This window comes from Ruditapes philippinarum, unplaced genomic scaffold (assembly GCF_026571515.1).
Source record: "Ruditapes philippinarum isolate M1 unplaced genomic scaffold, ASM2657151v2 ctg837_1_1_1_1, whole genome shotgun sequence".
NCBI lineage: Eukaryota > Metazoa > Mollusca > Bivalvia > Venerida > Veneridae > Ruditapes > Ruditapes philippinarum.
Genome location: NW_026863278.1, coordinates 94,010 through 112,656, shown reverse-complemented (window position 1 = coordinate 112,656; position 18,647 = coordinate 94,010). Strand labels below are relative to the sequence as shown.

At 33.1% G+C, this 18,647-nt stretch overlaps 2 protein-coding genes across 3 annotated transcripts in view; both read right to left on the bottom strand.

Moving 5' to 3' along the window:
* The window catches only part of LOC132721682 (cytosolic phospholipase A2-like), a 36,717-nt gene extending 31,537 nt beyond the window's left edge, over positions 1 to 5,180 (bottom strand). The window contains exons 1-5 of one of the 2 annotated variants that reach the window (XM_060706029.1): positions 5,127 to 5,180; positions 4,647 to 4,712; positions 3,800 to 3,984; positions 2,758 to 2,944; positions 1,790 to 2,369 (exon numbers count right to left, since the gene is read on the bottom strand). In XM_060706029.1, coding sequence (XP_060562012.1) covers positions 2,161 to 2,369; positions 2,758 to 2,944; positions 3,800 to 3,984; positions 4,647 to 4,712; positions 5,127 to 5,178 — 699 coding nt within the window. In that variant the 5' untranslated portion in view covers positions 5,179 to 5,180 and the 3' untranslated portion in view covers positions 1,790 to 2,160. Of the gene's footprint in view, positions 1 to 1,789; positions 2,370 to 2,757; positions 2,945 to 3,799; positions 3,985 to 4,646; positions 4,713 to 5,126 lie in introns of those variants that run through there. The other variant, XM_060706030.1, reaches the window with a different exon arrangement.
* Positions 5,181 to 5,765: 585 nt separating this feature from the next.
* On the bottom strand, positions 5,766 to 18,368 carry LOC132721685 (cytosolic phospholipase A2-like). Its single transcript, XM_060706034.1, has 7 exons — positions 18,206 to 18,368; positions 17,825 to 17,961; positions 16,462 to 16,687; positions 15,254 to 15,368; positions 12,777 to 12,914; positions 7,200 to 7,295; positions 5,766 to 6,028 (listed from the first exon to the last, which is right to left on the bottom strand). The coding sequence occupies exons 1-7, from the start codon at positions 18,248 to 18,250 to the stop codon at positions 5,766 to 5,768; spliced, it is 1,020 nt and encodes a 339-aa protein (XP_060562017.1). The 5' UTR covers positions 18,251 to 18,368.
* Positions 18,369 to 18,647: the final 279 nt, after the last annotated feature.

Sequence of the window (18,647 nt, the reverse complement as noted above, 5' to 3'; positions counted from 1 at the left end):
AGACTCAATCAAACCGAGTTCGAAATTTTCATGTAATTATGTTGTGATAAATGCTTCCGAGGGATGACTTTGTTTTTTTCCAATTTTTTTTCTTTTACTAGTACACAAACTAAACAAGACCCGAAGGATGGTTTATTTGTTCATTGAGCGCTGCATTTCCTTGTTGATCTTGTTTATCATATTTTATGTATTTTATTATTTGTGTTGCAAATTTGTTTCCAAGTACAAATTCACACACTCCTCATATCTACACAATAACGATATTTGATATTAAAGACGTGGCTTAATCTATCTTGTGGACTTGCTGGCTACAATGTCAAGTGAAGTTGTAGAAAAAGCAACAATAGAAGAAGATGTCCGCTGTACAGTGGAGATAAATCATCTACCATACCGAGTATCCAGATAATGCCACCCAGAAATGATAGTGGCCAACACAGGAGGGTAAATTTGAGCCTAATTTTTTTTATAATTTTGCGATTACATGCATCTTTATAAATACTAATAAGTAGCCTGATTTGCTCTCTATTTCCAATTCTATTATTTCCACTTAATCAATGCCGTTCATAAGAAATCGTTTGTTTATGCTGGTTTCCGAAGGCTTGTCTATATATTTTATTTGAGCATATGTTGTATTGTAACTTACACCAGCCACGCCGAAATATCTTTACAACTTGTGTGTATACAAAATGTGTTAATATTTCAAAGAGAAATTGGTCTTTTAACATTAAAGCGGACCGCTGGAGTGACCGACCGAACAACCAACCAACCAACCGATCACTGGGTGACTCCTGTATACCCCCACAAACTTCGTTTCGGGGGTATAACTATATTTGACTGATATAGCAACATAGTTCATGGGTGAAATTGAATAAAATGATGCATTGTAAAAATTGAATAATTAAGATAATCATGACTGTAAGAAAGAAAACTCAACCAATCAGTCAAATTGGGTCACGTAAACTCACAATATTATTTTTGATTTTCTTATCTCGGGGTCGTCACACCTTAAGGATTTCACAAGATTTATGAGTTTTGCTTGTGCATATGAAAAAGCTTTCCTGTTTTTATTTAACTTGTAAAGATGAATATATTTCTTGAGTCTTCAAATCATACGTCCATTTTCCTCTGATGTTTTTAAAAATGACATTTCTATTGAGTCTTAGATTTCGCTTATGTCTGTTTGTCATTACCTGAAAGCCGTTTGGTTGAACCGGCAGCACATGACTGTATGTGTTAAGATCCGCGTAAAATCTAAACAAACAAACGCAGATTTTACTTGAGTTTTCGTGTATATAATCTGAACAGAACAGAACAGAACATATACTTTATTTAGAATGACACAGATTACAATATACAAGAATAATGTAATAAGATGTGAACAAAGTCAGTAGACAAAATCAAATCAAACGGGTATGAAGAAATGACAGTAATATTATGTAATGCAAATAATCTTTGAAGGTATTTTTGTTATATGGAAATCATATACACACATTTCATATAATGCAATATAGATTTGTGATATAATATGCAGGTTAGTTTAAGTTGTCTTCGTCTTTTTATGTATTGTTAAAATTAGAAACGATATCTTTCTTTGATGTACTTCTGATAGCTCGGTGTTTTAAGTTATATAATACTTATCATTCAAAATACATGAATATTTGAAACTTTATTACAGGAGCAGTCAACTTTTACAAAACATAGAAATGCTATAACATAACACATGATAAAGGGTATAAAGATTATTGTTAAAAGAAGTAAAGAAATTAAGAAAATATTACATTTGTAACCACCACCAATATGTAGTCAACCTAGCTATCAATTCACGATTCTGTTATCAATGCACGTTCTAAATAATTTGATACTGCTATATGATATAGTTACAATACAATATAAGCACCATTCTTACAGTATTAATAATCATAAGCTCTTGTAAAGGCATTTCGTCTTTCATACAGCTTATAAATCACCAATTTGAAATTCTAGTAACTAGTTTGGAGCAGTTCACGGATTATTTCGCTGTTTATAATGATTCACATTTTGTTATGATCTTACAACCAATAAAATAAAATCAGTAAGTACATGTTATATTTTCAAATTTAGTTTTCAAAGTATTGTCAATCAATTAATATTTAGCTATCTACGGTTGACATCTTCTTCTACTTATATCTGATTTTTTCTCTTCACACATTTTCTGATATTCTCAATTATCAAATCTTTGCAAAACAGTGTGTTGAATTCCATCAGATCTGCAAGACGGTTGAAAGCTTTGTTTGAGTACTGAAATTTGCTGGTTGCATACGGTTTATCCGAATCGTCAAACACATCAAAGTTGCCGTATTCAAAGTCTTCCGGTGTCACCCTAGGAACACCTGAAGAAGAGTGGTTATGTTTCATTAACTTTTCAATCTGGCGATGAATGAAATGTTATATGCCCAGAGTCGGTCTTAAAACCTATTTATTTTAACTAGTTATTTGGATGTCATAGCGATATTGACCATGCATGATAACTTTAAGCTTTACCTGCCGAGGAAAAAGTTACCAGGGACACAAAGATATACAAGCGATATATTATTTCTCAGTATGTGTATAACATTTACTCATAAAGTATGTAGTAATATTTCAATAGAATATTACACTAAGAAATTATATTTCTTGCGGTCATGAAAATTGATTTTACAGTATGTAATTACACATCTGTTAGCCATGAAATACTAATCCATTGTTACACAGTAAATGATTATAACATGATTTACTTACCTGGAGATTTAAACTTTCTGAATTGATTGTTGTAGAGAATGAAATGCATGACGATCGGGAAATTAGGGTCTTCAGGGTTTTCAAACAAATAACATTCCTTGAATCCTTCCCGATCTATCACCGTTGGGTCAATCTCAGGGAAAGGAAATCTATTCAGTTTTGCCCACTCAGCGGCTAGAACAAGTTCCTATAATAAAACAGTCAGGCGCAGTATTAAACAATAAACAAAGTCAAGAACAACAGACCAAATATACAAAACGAGATTTTTTAAAGTGTAAAACGTAAATGATTGCTGATTATAATGCAAAATAAAGCAACATAAAAACATTATGTTTTTAGTAAGTTTAATATGACAAGTTGCTGAAGGCTTACGTTCTTCATTTCAATATTTCATACCTTTGTATATCTTGTATATCGTTTCTTTAAAAATGACTTCATAAACGTTTTTGACATGAAGAAACATAAAATATTTTTCGAGTGTTGTGTGTCATTTGATGTAGGTCCGAACTCGTAACTTGTGTGTAAAAATTCAGATCTTTTTTCCCGACGTTTTCATAAAAATAATTTTGATAACGCAAAATGACAAAAACGTTTAAGGATTGCCACGCTTTTCACTCAAACCGGGCTAATAATTGTGCAAAAATTGGGTTTCAACTAACTCTTTTAGTATAATGTTCATTATCTTTTGCAGATTTTTCCATTTTTAATGTACCAATTAGTCTATGCAAGATTTTTTATATTTTATGTTTTGAGTTTTTTTTAGTGCAACTCTGAAACAAAATATAATTACCTATTCATAGCTTTTTGAATGTGATAATTGTAAGTTTATTACATAGGAAACAACACGCTAAATTTAAGTATTTTCAAAACTGTTTTTTGTTGTAAATTTTAGACTAGTTATATATTACACCAACTTTAATTGACAGTTTGAAATAAATTCATACATATGTATATTTATCGCTTGATAAGCCTAAAGAATATGTAAGCAATTTGTGATAACAAGATTTCATATATAAATAAATTGTAACAAAAGTAATTGTACCGATAGAGGATTTGCTTTGTCACTTTTTCTACTGCTGAATTCAAATGACAGGATAATATCAACTTGTCGCTCTGGTCGCAGTATAAGGGGATATGGAGAGTTGAATGCCAGGCCAGCGTCCACTAAATACATCTTTCTGTGTTCAGTCGGGTACATTTCAAAAATTTCATCAAACTGTCCCTCGGCTTAAATTGATCAGAAACAGACATACTCAGTAGAATATACCAAGAAAGGTCAGATATGACTCGCCTATATTCACAAATGTGCAATGTTTTTTAAATTTTTACACTCTTTACAAAGAAATCTTACTGAAAATTATTTGAATAAACTATATAACTAGCTAATGGCATTTTAATAACATTCAAAAGCAACAAATATAGAGCCAAAACAGCATGCTTATCCAACTCAACATCCAATGACTTCAGAGTTTTTAATTCAGTCAATAGTATAGCGAAGAATAATAAGAAACCACATAAAACCTCTGTTTAAATGGAAATATTCACAGTTTTGTTTGGAAAAATGTCATATAAAGATCGAGATCGAAGAACGCCCATCAATCCCAAATAATAGTACGTCCGTACAATTTTGGGAATTCTAGTGTACAATGTGATTTTGTTATTTTAGATTTCTGAAATTCAAAGCTTTAAAATAACACGAAGCATTTCTGAGGAGTATTTGTGGTGCCGAAATAAATACATCACACAATTTGAGTTGCTACATTTATCTTCCTCATATTTTGAGAGACATTCAGATTCTTTATTTCATTTATTATTTTGTGCATACATTTTACATGAAATCGTTTTAAGATGCCATTTCTAGACAGAACCTTTATGCATAAAACTCTTACTTGTCTCAGTTGTTGAAATTGAAATCTTCTGCAGAAACCCCTGCGGTGCAGTCAACGTCAGTGGCTCTTGTAAAATACGAATTGAAATCAGCAGTGATATACAGTGATGCAAATATGTACTTATAATTATAATAAAGATGATATTTAGCAATATTCAGATGATATTTAAGAAACCGAAATCATTTAAATATAATTGAAAAATTAAAAAATAAAAATAAAATTAAGGTGGACATTAAAGCAACATTCTTTCCTTCAGCTTGAAAGCTGGACATTCGTTTATATGAGCGAATTGTGCATGTCTTTGTTAATTGTTTGATAATCCACTGAGGCAAATATTAATATCCGTATTTTAAGAATTCGAATTCTCTTAAAACACGTATTTTAAATAGTAAATTTATTTGTGATACTTATACACACATTTTACATGAAATGGTTTACGATGCCATTTCTAGACAGAGCCCCCAGGCATAAAATTCTTACTTGTTTCAGTTGTTGAAATCTCCAACAGAAACTTCCGCGTTTCAGTCACCATCAGTGGCTCTGGTAAGATACGAATTTAAATCACCAATGATATACATGTTGCATATATTTACTTACAATAAAGATGATATTTAGCAAAATTATGTATTTCTGAAACCGAAATCACTTGAATATTGCCAAAAAAGGTGGAACTCAAATAACATTCTTTTCTAAGGCTTGACCATCGTTTATATGGAGTAAGCGAATAGCGCAAATCTTTGGTATTTTTTTTTGATAATCAACTTAAGCACATATTACTATCCGTTTTTATACTAAATCAAATGTTCTTTTTAAACTTTTTTTATTGGTAATAAATACATTTAAGTATCTAGTACTTGGCTATGTTCAGTGTGCTGGGCACATTAAACACGGTTTTATAACTGTTTGTTATGTCTTTATATAAATATTTATATATATGATTTATGATATTATTGCATCTATGTTTAAAACTAGCAACGTAAGATATAATGGTATTTTACACTTTACAGATAGAATGATCATCGTTGATTTATTCATTCATAAATCATAAAAAAACCATTAATTATACAATATTTCAAATGAAACAAAGTGTACTGTATTTAGCCATAACCAAATATATTTCTACTTACGTAACGTTTTTGTCGGATGGTATTCCTGTAGTACTAAACCATGCATGTAGTTAAACACGACCGCTGCCCTTCCTTGGATATTGTTTACGAGCAAATCAATACCTAACAAGTCATAAAATCTTTTAAAAATACTTTTTTGCTTTTTCTTGTTTTTCTCAACTTTCTTTTCATCTATGGCGTTGCCGCAATCTTCATCATCGCTACTTTCATCATCATTTTCGGCAAGTGTTGCTAATTCTTCATCCACTTCTTTATCTGTACAATGAAAAAGAAATTTGCTCGATTTCATTATATTATACATAATAAGCAACACAGAAACTGAAACAACAACATCAACAGTAAAAATACATCCCTCGTGTAAAGCCTCGGGAAACAGTATTTTCCTCGAGATGATATTTTTACTTTTGCCAACATGCTAATTTGTTATTTATTTTATTACCCCAAACAAATAATGTAATCATCAAAAATGTCAAAAAATTACACTAATTCTAATTGTAACAAAATTGAACCAAGAACAAAAATAACTCAACTGTCCTTACTTTGCAAGTTGTGTGCGTACTTGAGAAGTTACTTCCTTTTTATTTTTAAAGCAAATGATGATATCTACCAGTCATAAACATACAATTAGCTGTGTTTCATAATTTCATAAGGAATCAAAACACAAACCCATTTATACGGTTATGATCTGTGAGATCTCATCCTATTCTGAGTATTCATCACATGGTTTCATAACCATGCGCATTTACAATGATATCATACATCTCCCAGCCATGTTTCACAGATTAAATTAGTTAAATAACCCTTTGTTGTATGATTTAATCGTCTCATTGTTTCTTTTTGACTTATCCATTTAATTATTCCCCCTCTTTCGCTGAAAAAAGATGTTTACTTTTGACTGTTCAACCAAAATATATATAAGACGCTAAAAGCACACTGTTGGGTGCAAACAAATAAATTTTCTGGGTGTTATGGTCACTCTTGAGATGCCACACGAATCCAACTTCGTAGTAAACTTCGCAAAAAGAGCCTTCATCGAGAAAAAAGGATATGTTTTGAGATGTTCTTAAAACAACAATAACACACAGTGCTTATAGAAAAGGTTTTAAGAAATCAACAAAATAAAATATATGCAAGAGATGCAAACTTGCTTCAAAGTAATCTATAAATGGGCTGCACTTATAGAAACAGTTTTGAGAAATCTACAAACTAAAATAATAAAATATATACAAGAGTTGCAAACTTGCTACAAAGTACAAAGTAATCTATAAATGAAAGATGATGCTAAAAGTATGGTGCAGTGATAGTAATGAATTATAGAAGAAATTAAATTATGAGACATAAGATACTTTCCAATTGACAATTTAAACCTTATTAATATGAATAAAATTGTACAACCAACGTAAAACCGAAAATGAAATAAAAATACCAAGTTCTTCTCGTTCCTCGTCTTCATTTTCCGTCTTCTCTGGGCTTACGCCAACAAAACGATTGAGCAAAATACAATATGCACTTCCCCAAAGGCCTGCAAAGGTGAATCATAATAACAAGCAACTTATTCGTAAGATCGTAGAGTACTGAAAATATTGATTTATGTGTGTCTTTCACTCACGTTCTTCATAGCTGTTTAAATGATTGTATGATTTACATGATCTGGTCTGGTAATATTTAGCTACCATGATGAAAACTATATAGTGTACAAAGTGTAACATACTTAACAAGGAGACAACTCTTTTATGTTAATTAATGAATTTTTCTAATCGGTTTACTTTAAATCGACATATGCTACAATTATTTTTAGCTTCTGTAGATACTTATAGGTTACATCTATATGAGTTGCTATATTAGAGCATGAGCTGGAAATTGAAAAGGTTACCCCCTCTGGGTATTTTATGGGACCCATGTAGTTTTAAATATAAACATATAGGAAGACATTTGCAACTTGTTGTCTGACTGAAACATTTACCATTAAGACACAAGCCAATGTGAATTATCTGCCCCTGTCACAATTTCTTAATAAACAGCCTAATTGAAATAACCATTAACTTTTCAACCAAATGAATTGTTATGTGGTCGGTTTTTGTTTTAGATCATAGACAAGGTCTCTAAAATGATTTACTTCATAATTAATTGATGTTGTTACTTTTCAAAATGGCCACAAAATTCAAAATGACCGCCATTTTCCTGATAATTAATTAACATTTTATTATAAACTTTGTGGTTTTGTTTTAAAAAAGCAAAACATCATTTAATTATATAAAGTTGTTTGTATAAATATTATAGAAGTTAAAAAGACTTTTGTTGTTCAATTTTTTTAATTATAATGCTTTTAAAGAATATAAATTACCCCTCTTTTCCAATGTTTTACAATACAGCTTTTTAGTCACATATTAATTATTACTCGAAATCTTCTACGAAAATGACATCAATATAAATTTCCATCTCAATTTCCTCAAGATCACCTTCTTCAATTTAATCATCTTCTAACACTTCACTAGCATTTTTATTAGCTATGATTTCAATTTATTCTTGTGGTAGTATATTTCCCTCTGCCCAGGAACTATGTATATGTGAGACCTCCGGTTGTACCAGTATTCTACCAATATCCATCAGGACTTGGAATAGTTGGGAATTGACAAAAGGCTTTTCACCACAAAAATACTTGGTAATTTGATCTAAAAATATGCATCTTTAATGTGGAAAGATATTGTGGTATTAAACGCAAGTCAATACCATAGGTAATTTGAGTATGTCTGCAATTGGTCTAAATTTTTGTCTTGTCTGAAAATGTCAATGCGCAACTTATTTATGTCATTTTATTTGTCTTTCCTGTATCAAATACAAACAAATTGTGCTAGAATTTTAAAGTCTTTTTCTTGAATATCAACACCATTCTGTGAAAACTGGTTTTAGGTATATATTCAGGATATTTTTAAAAGAAATGTTTACAGCTTTAATTTTCCCTCTCCTCATGAAAAAGGGCTCGCGGTATCACATCCGGTGAAACTATGAAGCCTAATCAATGCTTTGCAAAGATCTTCTCCTAGTCTATCATTGATTTCATTTACTTTCAACAGTCTTTTATTATTAGCCACACCAGAGTCAAATAGTATTAATCTGTTGATAGACTGTGCTTACGTTAGAAGTAATACCATAACATAAGTATCTGGAGATCGTACAATTATTGCTTTGTCATCATTTTCAGCCGCATGTTGCATATTTAAAAATCGGCTTCCTTCTGAGACCTATGTAGATCTGGAATCTGTATTACTTCTTCTTTTCCATCTTTACTTTGGAGGCATACACATAACTATTCACAAGCACAAGATTCTCCTTCCGTCCAATTCCCCTGCATATTTATTTTGAAACAATTCCTCTTATATCAATCTTATCAAATGTTTCTTATTTTTATTATTAATACAAAAAAAAACTTTCCAGTCTTGCAAAAGTTTGGTTTTGTTGTTTTTTATCAGGTATTTATCACTCATTCCTCTTCGTGACCTTTCTGCAGATTTGATAAATTCTGCTTTGTACGTATCTGTCACAAAGTCTGCACGCTCACATTTTGGTAAAATCTCAAAATCATTTTAGCGCGTCTTAAAGAGTTGAAGGGAGACAAGAAAATGCTTGAAGATATATGTATATTATCTTTTTGTTACCTGGCCTCTGTTCATTGTATAATTGCCTTAGAGGTCATGCATTAGTTTTGCCGTGTCAGTCTTTGTTGGTAAGCCATCTGCTGTAGCTAGAGACCAAGGGTCTAGTCCAAGCGGTAATGCTAGTGTCTTTTCAAGGATAATGTCATTTTTTCCTGATAACATGATAAGCTGACCGAAGGCTTCGCCAGCGGCAATAACTTCGACAAGATTATTCTAAGATTATGTCACTGTCTTAACTTTCTTTGTATCGGAAAAAAGTTTTTATGTTTTGCTTCTTCAGTGGAGCATAAAAATAACGAGTTTATCAACCAGACGTTGTTGGGCGAGCTTTTGTGTGCTTTAAGTCCATTTCGGTCGGCATCAAACAGATTCTTTTCGATCTTCTCTGTAGCATGAGCCCATGAACTTAAACAGAACAACACATCCCTATTATCTGTTGCAAATGGATTCATAAAGTTAGTTATTGATTCTTTGAGTTTCATGACATTTTATTTCTAATGCAGCTATATTTGCTGGTTGTATATCAATGTGTGTAGAAGAATACAATGATGTTATGCAAAATGTAGCCTCAATATAGCTGGCTCTCGAGTGTCTTGTTTGAATACATCTGTAGTAGGCAGCAAAGTTTCTGCTGAATGCTATTATGCCTCTACGAGACTTTGCATGTCTATTTATTATTTGCTCAATAGTTATATTAGCAGCATTAGGGGAGCCAGGCATTTGGATCTGCTTACACTAAATCCGTTATTTTGAAGAAGCTTTCTTGATCCTAGGTGTGTTGAATCAATTTATCAACATAAGAACATATACAGATAGATATTTTGCATAGTTTTGATGATCATATGCAAAAAATAATTGTAGTATATTTTATAATGTTGGTATGTATAGGTCAAGACCATTTTCCTTTGTGGCTCTCATAAAACGAAGAACCAGCCAAATCTGAACAATACATCCATTCAAAACTGTGCCGTCTTCCCTAAGTGACCTTTTCTGACATCTTACTTGAACTCTTGATACCTCTTGTAAAGTTTAATGACAGAATCATTAGCTAACACATCTTCAAGGTGTTCACGTCTTTGATTCTCAGCTAGCACATCTACCGCTTGGTTGATATCTTCGAATGCACTAGGGTTGTGGATTTGCATAACTGCTGCTACAAACTCTTCAAAAAGCAGTCTTTCGAGAGCTTCAACTGTTAACACAATAACACATTCACTTTACTCTATCAGGATTTCTGAGAAACCACTTCCATGAAGCTGTTTTCCAATTGCCCCTAGGTATGAACCTAGCAAACGAAAAGCCCCTATGATTGTATCACTGTACTTAGTCGGATTTTCCATACGATAGAATATGCCTTTTAGCACCAAATTAAAGGTATCAAATATATACTTTTGGTTTACAGCTCTTAAAACACTTGAAATGTCTAGAATTTTCTAAACAGTAGCATTTTTTGTACTTTGGGCATTAGTAGGAGGCATGTACTCTTCTGTAGCGGATGTTTGGATCTTGTATCTCAGAGGTTAGAGTGATCCAGCCTTAGTCCAACTTGGAACAATCTGCTTGTCATGTTCTAGCAGTCGCCGACACATGAACAACAGAAAGTCAGATAACACAGCAAAACCCAAGACATTTCCTTTGTCGAAACTTATAAGTATTGATAAACGGTTCTTATTTCCCAGTATTTAAGCATTCAGTCAATTCTTCAGGATTGTATTTAACGGTGCGTGCCTTTGTCGCCTGTTTATTTGATATATTAGTGGATGTTTGTTCTCTTTTAGTGGCATCATCATCATCTCTTTTTTGAATGACAATTCCATGTGCAGTTTGGGTTGTTATGTAGATGGAAATGGTCCCAGCACAAATATGTTATCAAATTGCTTTTTGCAGAAATTGCATCAGGGAGAACAATGTTCTGATCAAGAGTACTGTTACACAGTTTCCAACTCCAAAATTTGAGAGTATGACTTACAATGTTCGAAATGATTCATCAGTGTCTTATGCTGTCATATGCTGTGTTGCATTTCAATAAAATTTTAATCAACACAATCACTCTTAAACAATTGATTTTAAGGGAGAAGCATACTATAATTGTGGCTGCCTTTTTTCTAATGGCGGAAGAAACTTTATAATGTTTTTTTAAAGGGGAGTAACAAGGATAATGAAATGTAAAACATTTATCTCAATTATTATTCTTATGAAAATGAAAAACTACCAACTAAAGGCTTAAGTCATTTTCAATAAAATAAGAGTAAGAGCAGTTTTTTTTGGTGGAACTCAACGAGCAGACTTTCTGTCAAAGAGTCATTGTGGTGCAGTAAGCTGTACAATACAATATAGTCATATGGATATACAGAAGCAGGAACGGAATTCAAATTGTTTCTCATATAAGTGAGAGTATATTAAGTTTCTAGAGAGGACAAAAAGTCAATATTTGCATTAAATTCTTATCGAACTCTCAAGGCAGCTCAAATCGACCCAGAACAATTATGGTTCATATCTCTGTAAAATTGAAATAATATTCAAGCGCAGACTATTTTGAATTCTATCTAGCATAGAGTTAGTTTAACTAAGCATATCATATATAATTAATAATTACATCAAACAAACTATTTATAAATGGGTATAAACACATTAAATATTGTTATGAATTTTTTATCTGTTCAGTAACTGGCGGCCATTTTGAAATGGCGGACACCATTAATTATGTGATTTTTTATGTTAAAACTTAAAAATATTTGTATAAATTATAAAAACATATATTTACAACTCAAAACAATGTTTAGATCATAAAGAAGATATCTGAAGAAATCTTATATAGAAAAAAGTGAATCAAGGGGAGATAATCAACTTGTTCTATTAGATTCATGGTAAACGTTTCAGCTAAACAACATAAGCCAATCGATAGCACATACCCTAAGCTTTAATACTATATAGGTGTACAAAAATACCCAGGGGGTGGGGTAAGGGGGGTTATGCTAGCCCAGGGTCTATATATGTCGATGCATGTAATGTATATTTTCTTTATGTTGGAACTGAAAAAAGTGGATTTTGACATTTTAATTTAATCTTAGCATCATAAAAATTATGATGTTAATCACACTTAATTGATATTAATTGTTCATATAAATTTTGGACGATATTATATTTTATTTAATATTTACATTCAATTCCTGAACACTGTTGTTGTAATTCTGATGTTATGGACATATTACACTAACTCATCAAATAACTGTCAATTTCAATCTTTTATTAGTATCGTACTAATAATATGTAGATTAAATAGCACTAATTGTTAAGATTTTGAATCAAAATTGTATTCAAAAACTATGAATATTCTTATATTTCACCTTGGAAAAAATGCAGTGGTGACTCGTCGTATTTTGTTATTAGCCTTCCTTCGAAGAATTTGCTTCCAAATAATTCTGTTCGCATAAATGTGCCATACTTTGACATGCCTATGAGGTATGGACTGAACTCTACCCACTCTGAAAATATATCATTTCTTGATAACGTCTTCAAGTAACAAACAATGATAAAAACAATGATAAAATACTAAAATAATTTATTAAAGATAAACATATCCCGTCGTCTGTAGCGCAGTAGCCAACATTTTCTTTTAAGTTTCGGCTAAAGTTTTGTGTGCAAATATAATGAGAGCAATATCCAAATAATAAATGCATGGATTAAAATCGATGCCCACGTTCGTATTAACAATAATCCAACCAATTTGACAGATCGAGGATAATAATTCTAGCCTACATATACTTAAAAGGTAAGTGATATTAATTGTCTATGTAATTTAAAGCTCATCGATCTGGGGTATTCTCATTATTAAACAAAACTGAAAAAAACAACCCTTTTTGCTTAACTGAGCATATGCTCAGGGTGAGCTATTAGGATCACTCTTCGTCCGTCGTCAGTCGTACGTCGTCCGTCGTACGTCGTCCGTTGTCCGTTCACACTTTTCAAACGACATCTCCTCTGAAACCATAAGGCAGATCATAATGAAACTTCACAGGGATGTTCCTTGTGTGAAGCCTTAACAAAGTTGTTCAAGTTGGTCAAAGAATTCCATTCCATGCAGAACTCTGGTTGCCATGGCAACCAAAAGAAAAAACTTTAAACATCTTCTTCTAAAAAAACCAAAGAGCTAGAGCTTAGATATTTTGCATGAAACATCTTCTAATGGGTGTCTAACAATATTATTCAAATAAAAGCCCTGGGGTCAAAATTGGCCCCGCCCCAGGGGGTCATTGATTTTCCCTATATGCATATACTAAAAACTTCAAAAAATCTTCTTTTAAAGAACCCAAAGAGCTAGACCTAAGATATTAAGCATGAAACATCTTTTAATCAGTGTCTACCAAGATTGCTCAAATAAAAGCCCTGGGGTCAAAATTGACCCCGCCCAAGGGGGTCTTTGATTTTCCCTATATGCATACATATACTAAAAACTTAAAAAAATCTTCTTTTAAAGAACCCAATGAGCTAGGGCTAAGATATTGAGCATGAAACAAATCTTCTAATGAGTGTCTGCCAAGTTTGTTTAAATTAAAGCCCTGGGTCAAAATTGGCCCAGCCCCAGGGGTCATTAATTTTCCCTATATACATGTAGTAAAAACTTAAAAATCTTCTTTTAAAGAACCCAAAGAGCTAGAGCTAAGATATTTAGCATGACACATCTTCTAATGGGTGTCTACCAAATTTGTTAAAAAAAAAAGCCCTGGGGTCAAAATTGGCCTCGCCCCAGGGGTCATTGATTTTCCCTATATACGTAGATTAAAAACTTAAAAATCTTCTATTTAAGGAACCAAAGAGCTAGAGCTAAGATATTTAGCATGAAACATGCTCTAATGGATGTTTACCAAGTTTGTTCAAATAAAAGCCCTTGGGTCGAAATTGGCCCCGCCGAAGGGGGTCATTGATTTTCCCTATATTGCATATAGTAATTAAAAACTTAAAAATCTTCTTTTAAAGAACCCAAAAAGCTAGAGCTAAGATATTAAGCATGAAACATGTTCTAATGGGTGTCTACCAAGTTTGTTCAAATAAAAGCCCTTGGGTTAAAATTGGCCCTGCCAGGGGGAGGGGGGAGGGGGGAGCAAAAGTCATTGTTTTTCATTATTTGTGTATAGTAAAAGCTTAACATCATGAAACATCTTCTAATGGGTGTCTTCCAAGTTTGTTCAAATAAAAGCCCTTTGGTTTAAACTGGCCCCGCCCTGAGTACATTTGAGCGACCCCAGGGCCATCATGGCCCTCTTGTTTTGGCTAAAGTTTCATTTAAAATTCGTTTTGATATCTGGCAAACATGTTCTTGCATGTCGGCCATGAATACGGAATGCATGTGACAGGTACCAATAAGAGCTGCAGAATCCTACGAGACAGTCAAGCTCGTCCGACAGATATGATTATTCAATTTGGCAGCAACACTTATTTATGCATATAATGGTAACATTGGCCTCTCGTGCACAAAAATAGAAACTACTAGCATACATATTTAGTATCATACATTGAATTACTAAGTTCAAAATTTATAGGTCACCTTCTGTTAGAAATTAACCTTTAAGGAATGTCTGGAGACATGTCCGGGGTCCGTACCTTCAGTGCCTGAAAGTGCGGATGGTCCCTAATTAAGCCTCGAATATGTACATCAATACATCGTATTATCATCTTATACAAGTGAGAAGTCTTTTTAGTAAAGCTACAAATTTTTATAAACTAGATTATACATTTCTCTGAAGTCAGTTGGTTTTTTTCTTCTGATGAACAACGAATAGGCAAAAAATATGTATATAATAATAGTCTGAAATTAGGCACAAACCGTGAAAGACTTTAGCCGATGTCGTAGGTTTTACGTGAACACCTGCGTACAAAGGTAAAGGAACCAATCCCTCCTTTAACATTTCTCGCTGATCCGTCAGTTTTGAATTTATTCTCTAGCCAAAATAAAAAAATATATACTTTTGTATGCATAGCTGATAACAATACTTCTAAAACGTCTAAAATGATATACGTATATTGAATATTTATTTATTAATAACATTTTTATTTCATTTTGCAAAACAATAAAATAATTTCTGCATTTCTGCATTTTCAAATATAACAGTACATAAAATATAAATCATTCAAGAGCCGGTTGAACCGGATGATGCTCCCCGAATAGGTTTTGGACACAGAAAGGTAGCGACCCAAATGTTACATGTGACACATCGATTCAATATAATGATCATCTCTGTGAAATAGTTGCGAAATCAGAATTCAATTAACGAAGTTATGGGCCGGACACGATTTTGCTGCAAGGTCATGCTGTGACCTTGACCTTCAAGGTAGCGACCCAAAAGTTGCGCGCGACACGTCGTCTCAATATGGTGATCATTTCTGTGAAATAGTTTTAAAATCTGACTTCAAATAACGAAGTTATTGGCCGGACACGATTTTGCTGCAAGGTCAAGCTTTGACCTTGACCTTTAAGGTAGCGACCCAAATGTTGCATGCGACACGTCGTCTCAATATGGTGATCATTTCTGTGAAATAGTTTTAAAATCCGGACTTCAAATAACGAAGTTATGGGCCGGACACGATTTTGCTGCAAGGTCATACTGTGACCTTGACCTTCAAGGCAGCGACTTAAATCTTGTGCGCGACACGTCGTCTCAATACGGTGATTATTTTTGTGAAATAGTTTTAAAATCCGACTTCAAATAACAAAGTTATGGGCCGGACACGAATTCGCGACGTACGTACGTACGGACTGACGGACGGACGGACAACCCGACGACTATGTGCTCCCCCGAAATTTGTCGGGGAGCATAAAAATATAAGCATTAAAATTTTATCAAGGCATTAAAATCACAATTTTCTTGTAGCAAAGTTATACAACAAAGATATTCCGAACGTAAACACTATTTTTATACGTTCCTAAAATAGTCAAATTTAACTAACAGCCAATCACTTCATTTTAACAAGCCGTTCATAAAACACATAGCAATCCACATTTAAGATATTAATAATAATATGTATAATTCATACTCCTTTGAGAAGTGTTTCGCCGACCATATGACCGTAGACATCCGTGAAGCTGAAAGGTTGCCCACTTGCCTTTGCCGATCTCACATCTGATATACACTTTATCCAATTCCTATGATTAAACACGATCCACCTCGGACTGGATTCAATACTTTCACCTAGCTCTTTGCGAAGCTCACGTGGAGATTTTCTAGGAAACTCAGGATTGGAGTAGAGAGTCGAAAGGTACCTGATTTACAAAACGACGCATATACGATATATATAAATACAGCGTAATAAGGAAACTAAATAACTGCGACAAGCTTATTCCAAAGGGGTTATGACGTTTTATTAGAATGCCCCGGAGGTTTGCATGAGTCAAAGTTTTGATTATTTCAGTTGTTTTATTTTGCCTGATTTTCCCTTAAACGTATCTATATTACGAATATCAAAGGGACTTTACATACATGTACGGGAAGGTGTTTGTGTGTCAGGGGGGGGGGGGGGGAGTGAGGGTGCATAACCACATAACCCCCTCTGAATCCTCGCATGTCTTAGCGCTTTTTCAAATAAATAAGTTAATATAATGGTGGCTGATTTTCGCCATGGCAAAAAAATACGACAGATGAAATACGAATATACGACAGATTTTATGTGTCGTATTCTCGCCGTCTTTCTGTCATAGTTTTGCCTCAAAAAATCCGAAAGAAGCGAAAACATGAAGAGACAAAACAGTCCAACTTTGTCATTTCTTCGTTTTTTCGCATTTTTGAATTTTGAGACAAAGAAGCGAAAATACGACATGGTGTAAATCTGCCACCATACAATATTGATGTTTCATAAGTGCATGTAGAATTTAAAAGGTTATTACTTAAGGAGTATTAAAAAAACAAACAAACAAACAAAATGTATACAGAATACTGTCATGTTATTAACTATAGTTTATTGAATGGTTGTTTGATTACATTAACACTTCGCATTGCTCAATCGTTTAGAGCGCAATACTTGTAATCTTGACATTGTGGGTTCGAGTTCCTGGCTGGCCAACTAAAATAACAATTCAGTCTTTCGGACGAGACTTTAACTCGAGGTCCCGTGTATGAGTGCTTAAACACTTGGCACGATTAAGAACCAGGAGAAGCTTCTGGCATTGGGGTATTTTTCTGTGTCTGATCTTGCACTATCTTTTAAAAATCTAAAATGACTAATACTCTTCTGGAAAACTTGCCCACATGGGTAACCGGTGGGGAATATAAATAAACTCAAATACACATTTATACATTCTACACTTATGTTATTAATCATCTTTGTACGCTTTATATGAAGACAACAACAATCAAATACAGTAATCTCTAAAATAATATCTTAATGAAAATAATGCCTTTACCAAGCTGAGCCAGAGAGACCCAAGTTATACATAACCATATCTGCAATTTTAGAGTCCACCAGGGCACCCATTGCTCCAGAATAGGCTGTCATTGCACGGAAACCACCACCAGATCCCATTACAGCTATTGTTGGAACCTGTTAGTGTAAACATACAATAATAATTCGACTGACATGTGCAACAAGTTTGCCTAGATATGTCATATATGTTTATGAGAATAGCTTTGATAAACCATTTAACGGCCCGGATCTTCGCGTATTTCACGCCGGCTTTATCAAATTGAAATCAAATTGAAAACATCATGCATTTAGGCAATACCTTTGATTGACTTCTGAAAAAGAAAATCCTAACAAAAGCCGCGTAAAATCATGACTTTATTACCTCGTTTGGTGTTTTTGGAGCGTCTTTTCCTAACAGTTCTTGCATCACTCGATAAGCTCTTTCTTTCCTTTTTTCAAGAAAGGTCTTTTCTTCTTTGCACAGTTCTTGTCCACAGTATATTGCAAGGTCCGAGCTTTTTTAAAAACAAAAACATTGTTCCTCTTAATAAAGAAGTAAAAAAGCGTTTCACTAGAATTTACACGTTTCAAATGCTATTCTTAGAGCTGTTTTTAGATATCTGTTAAACATAAGCATGTCTAAGTTTTTACACAGAAATTTATCTAGATGCGCTGTAAATGTATTATGATCATAAAACTAATAATATAAAAAAGAAACAACTCACAAAAATCAATCAATCAATCAATCAATCAATCAATCAATCAAATCCAATAAATCATTCAATAAATCAATCAACCCATAAATCAATCAAACCATAAAGATA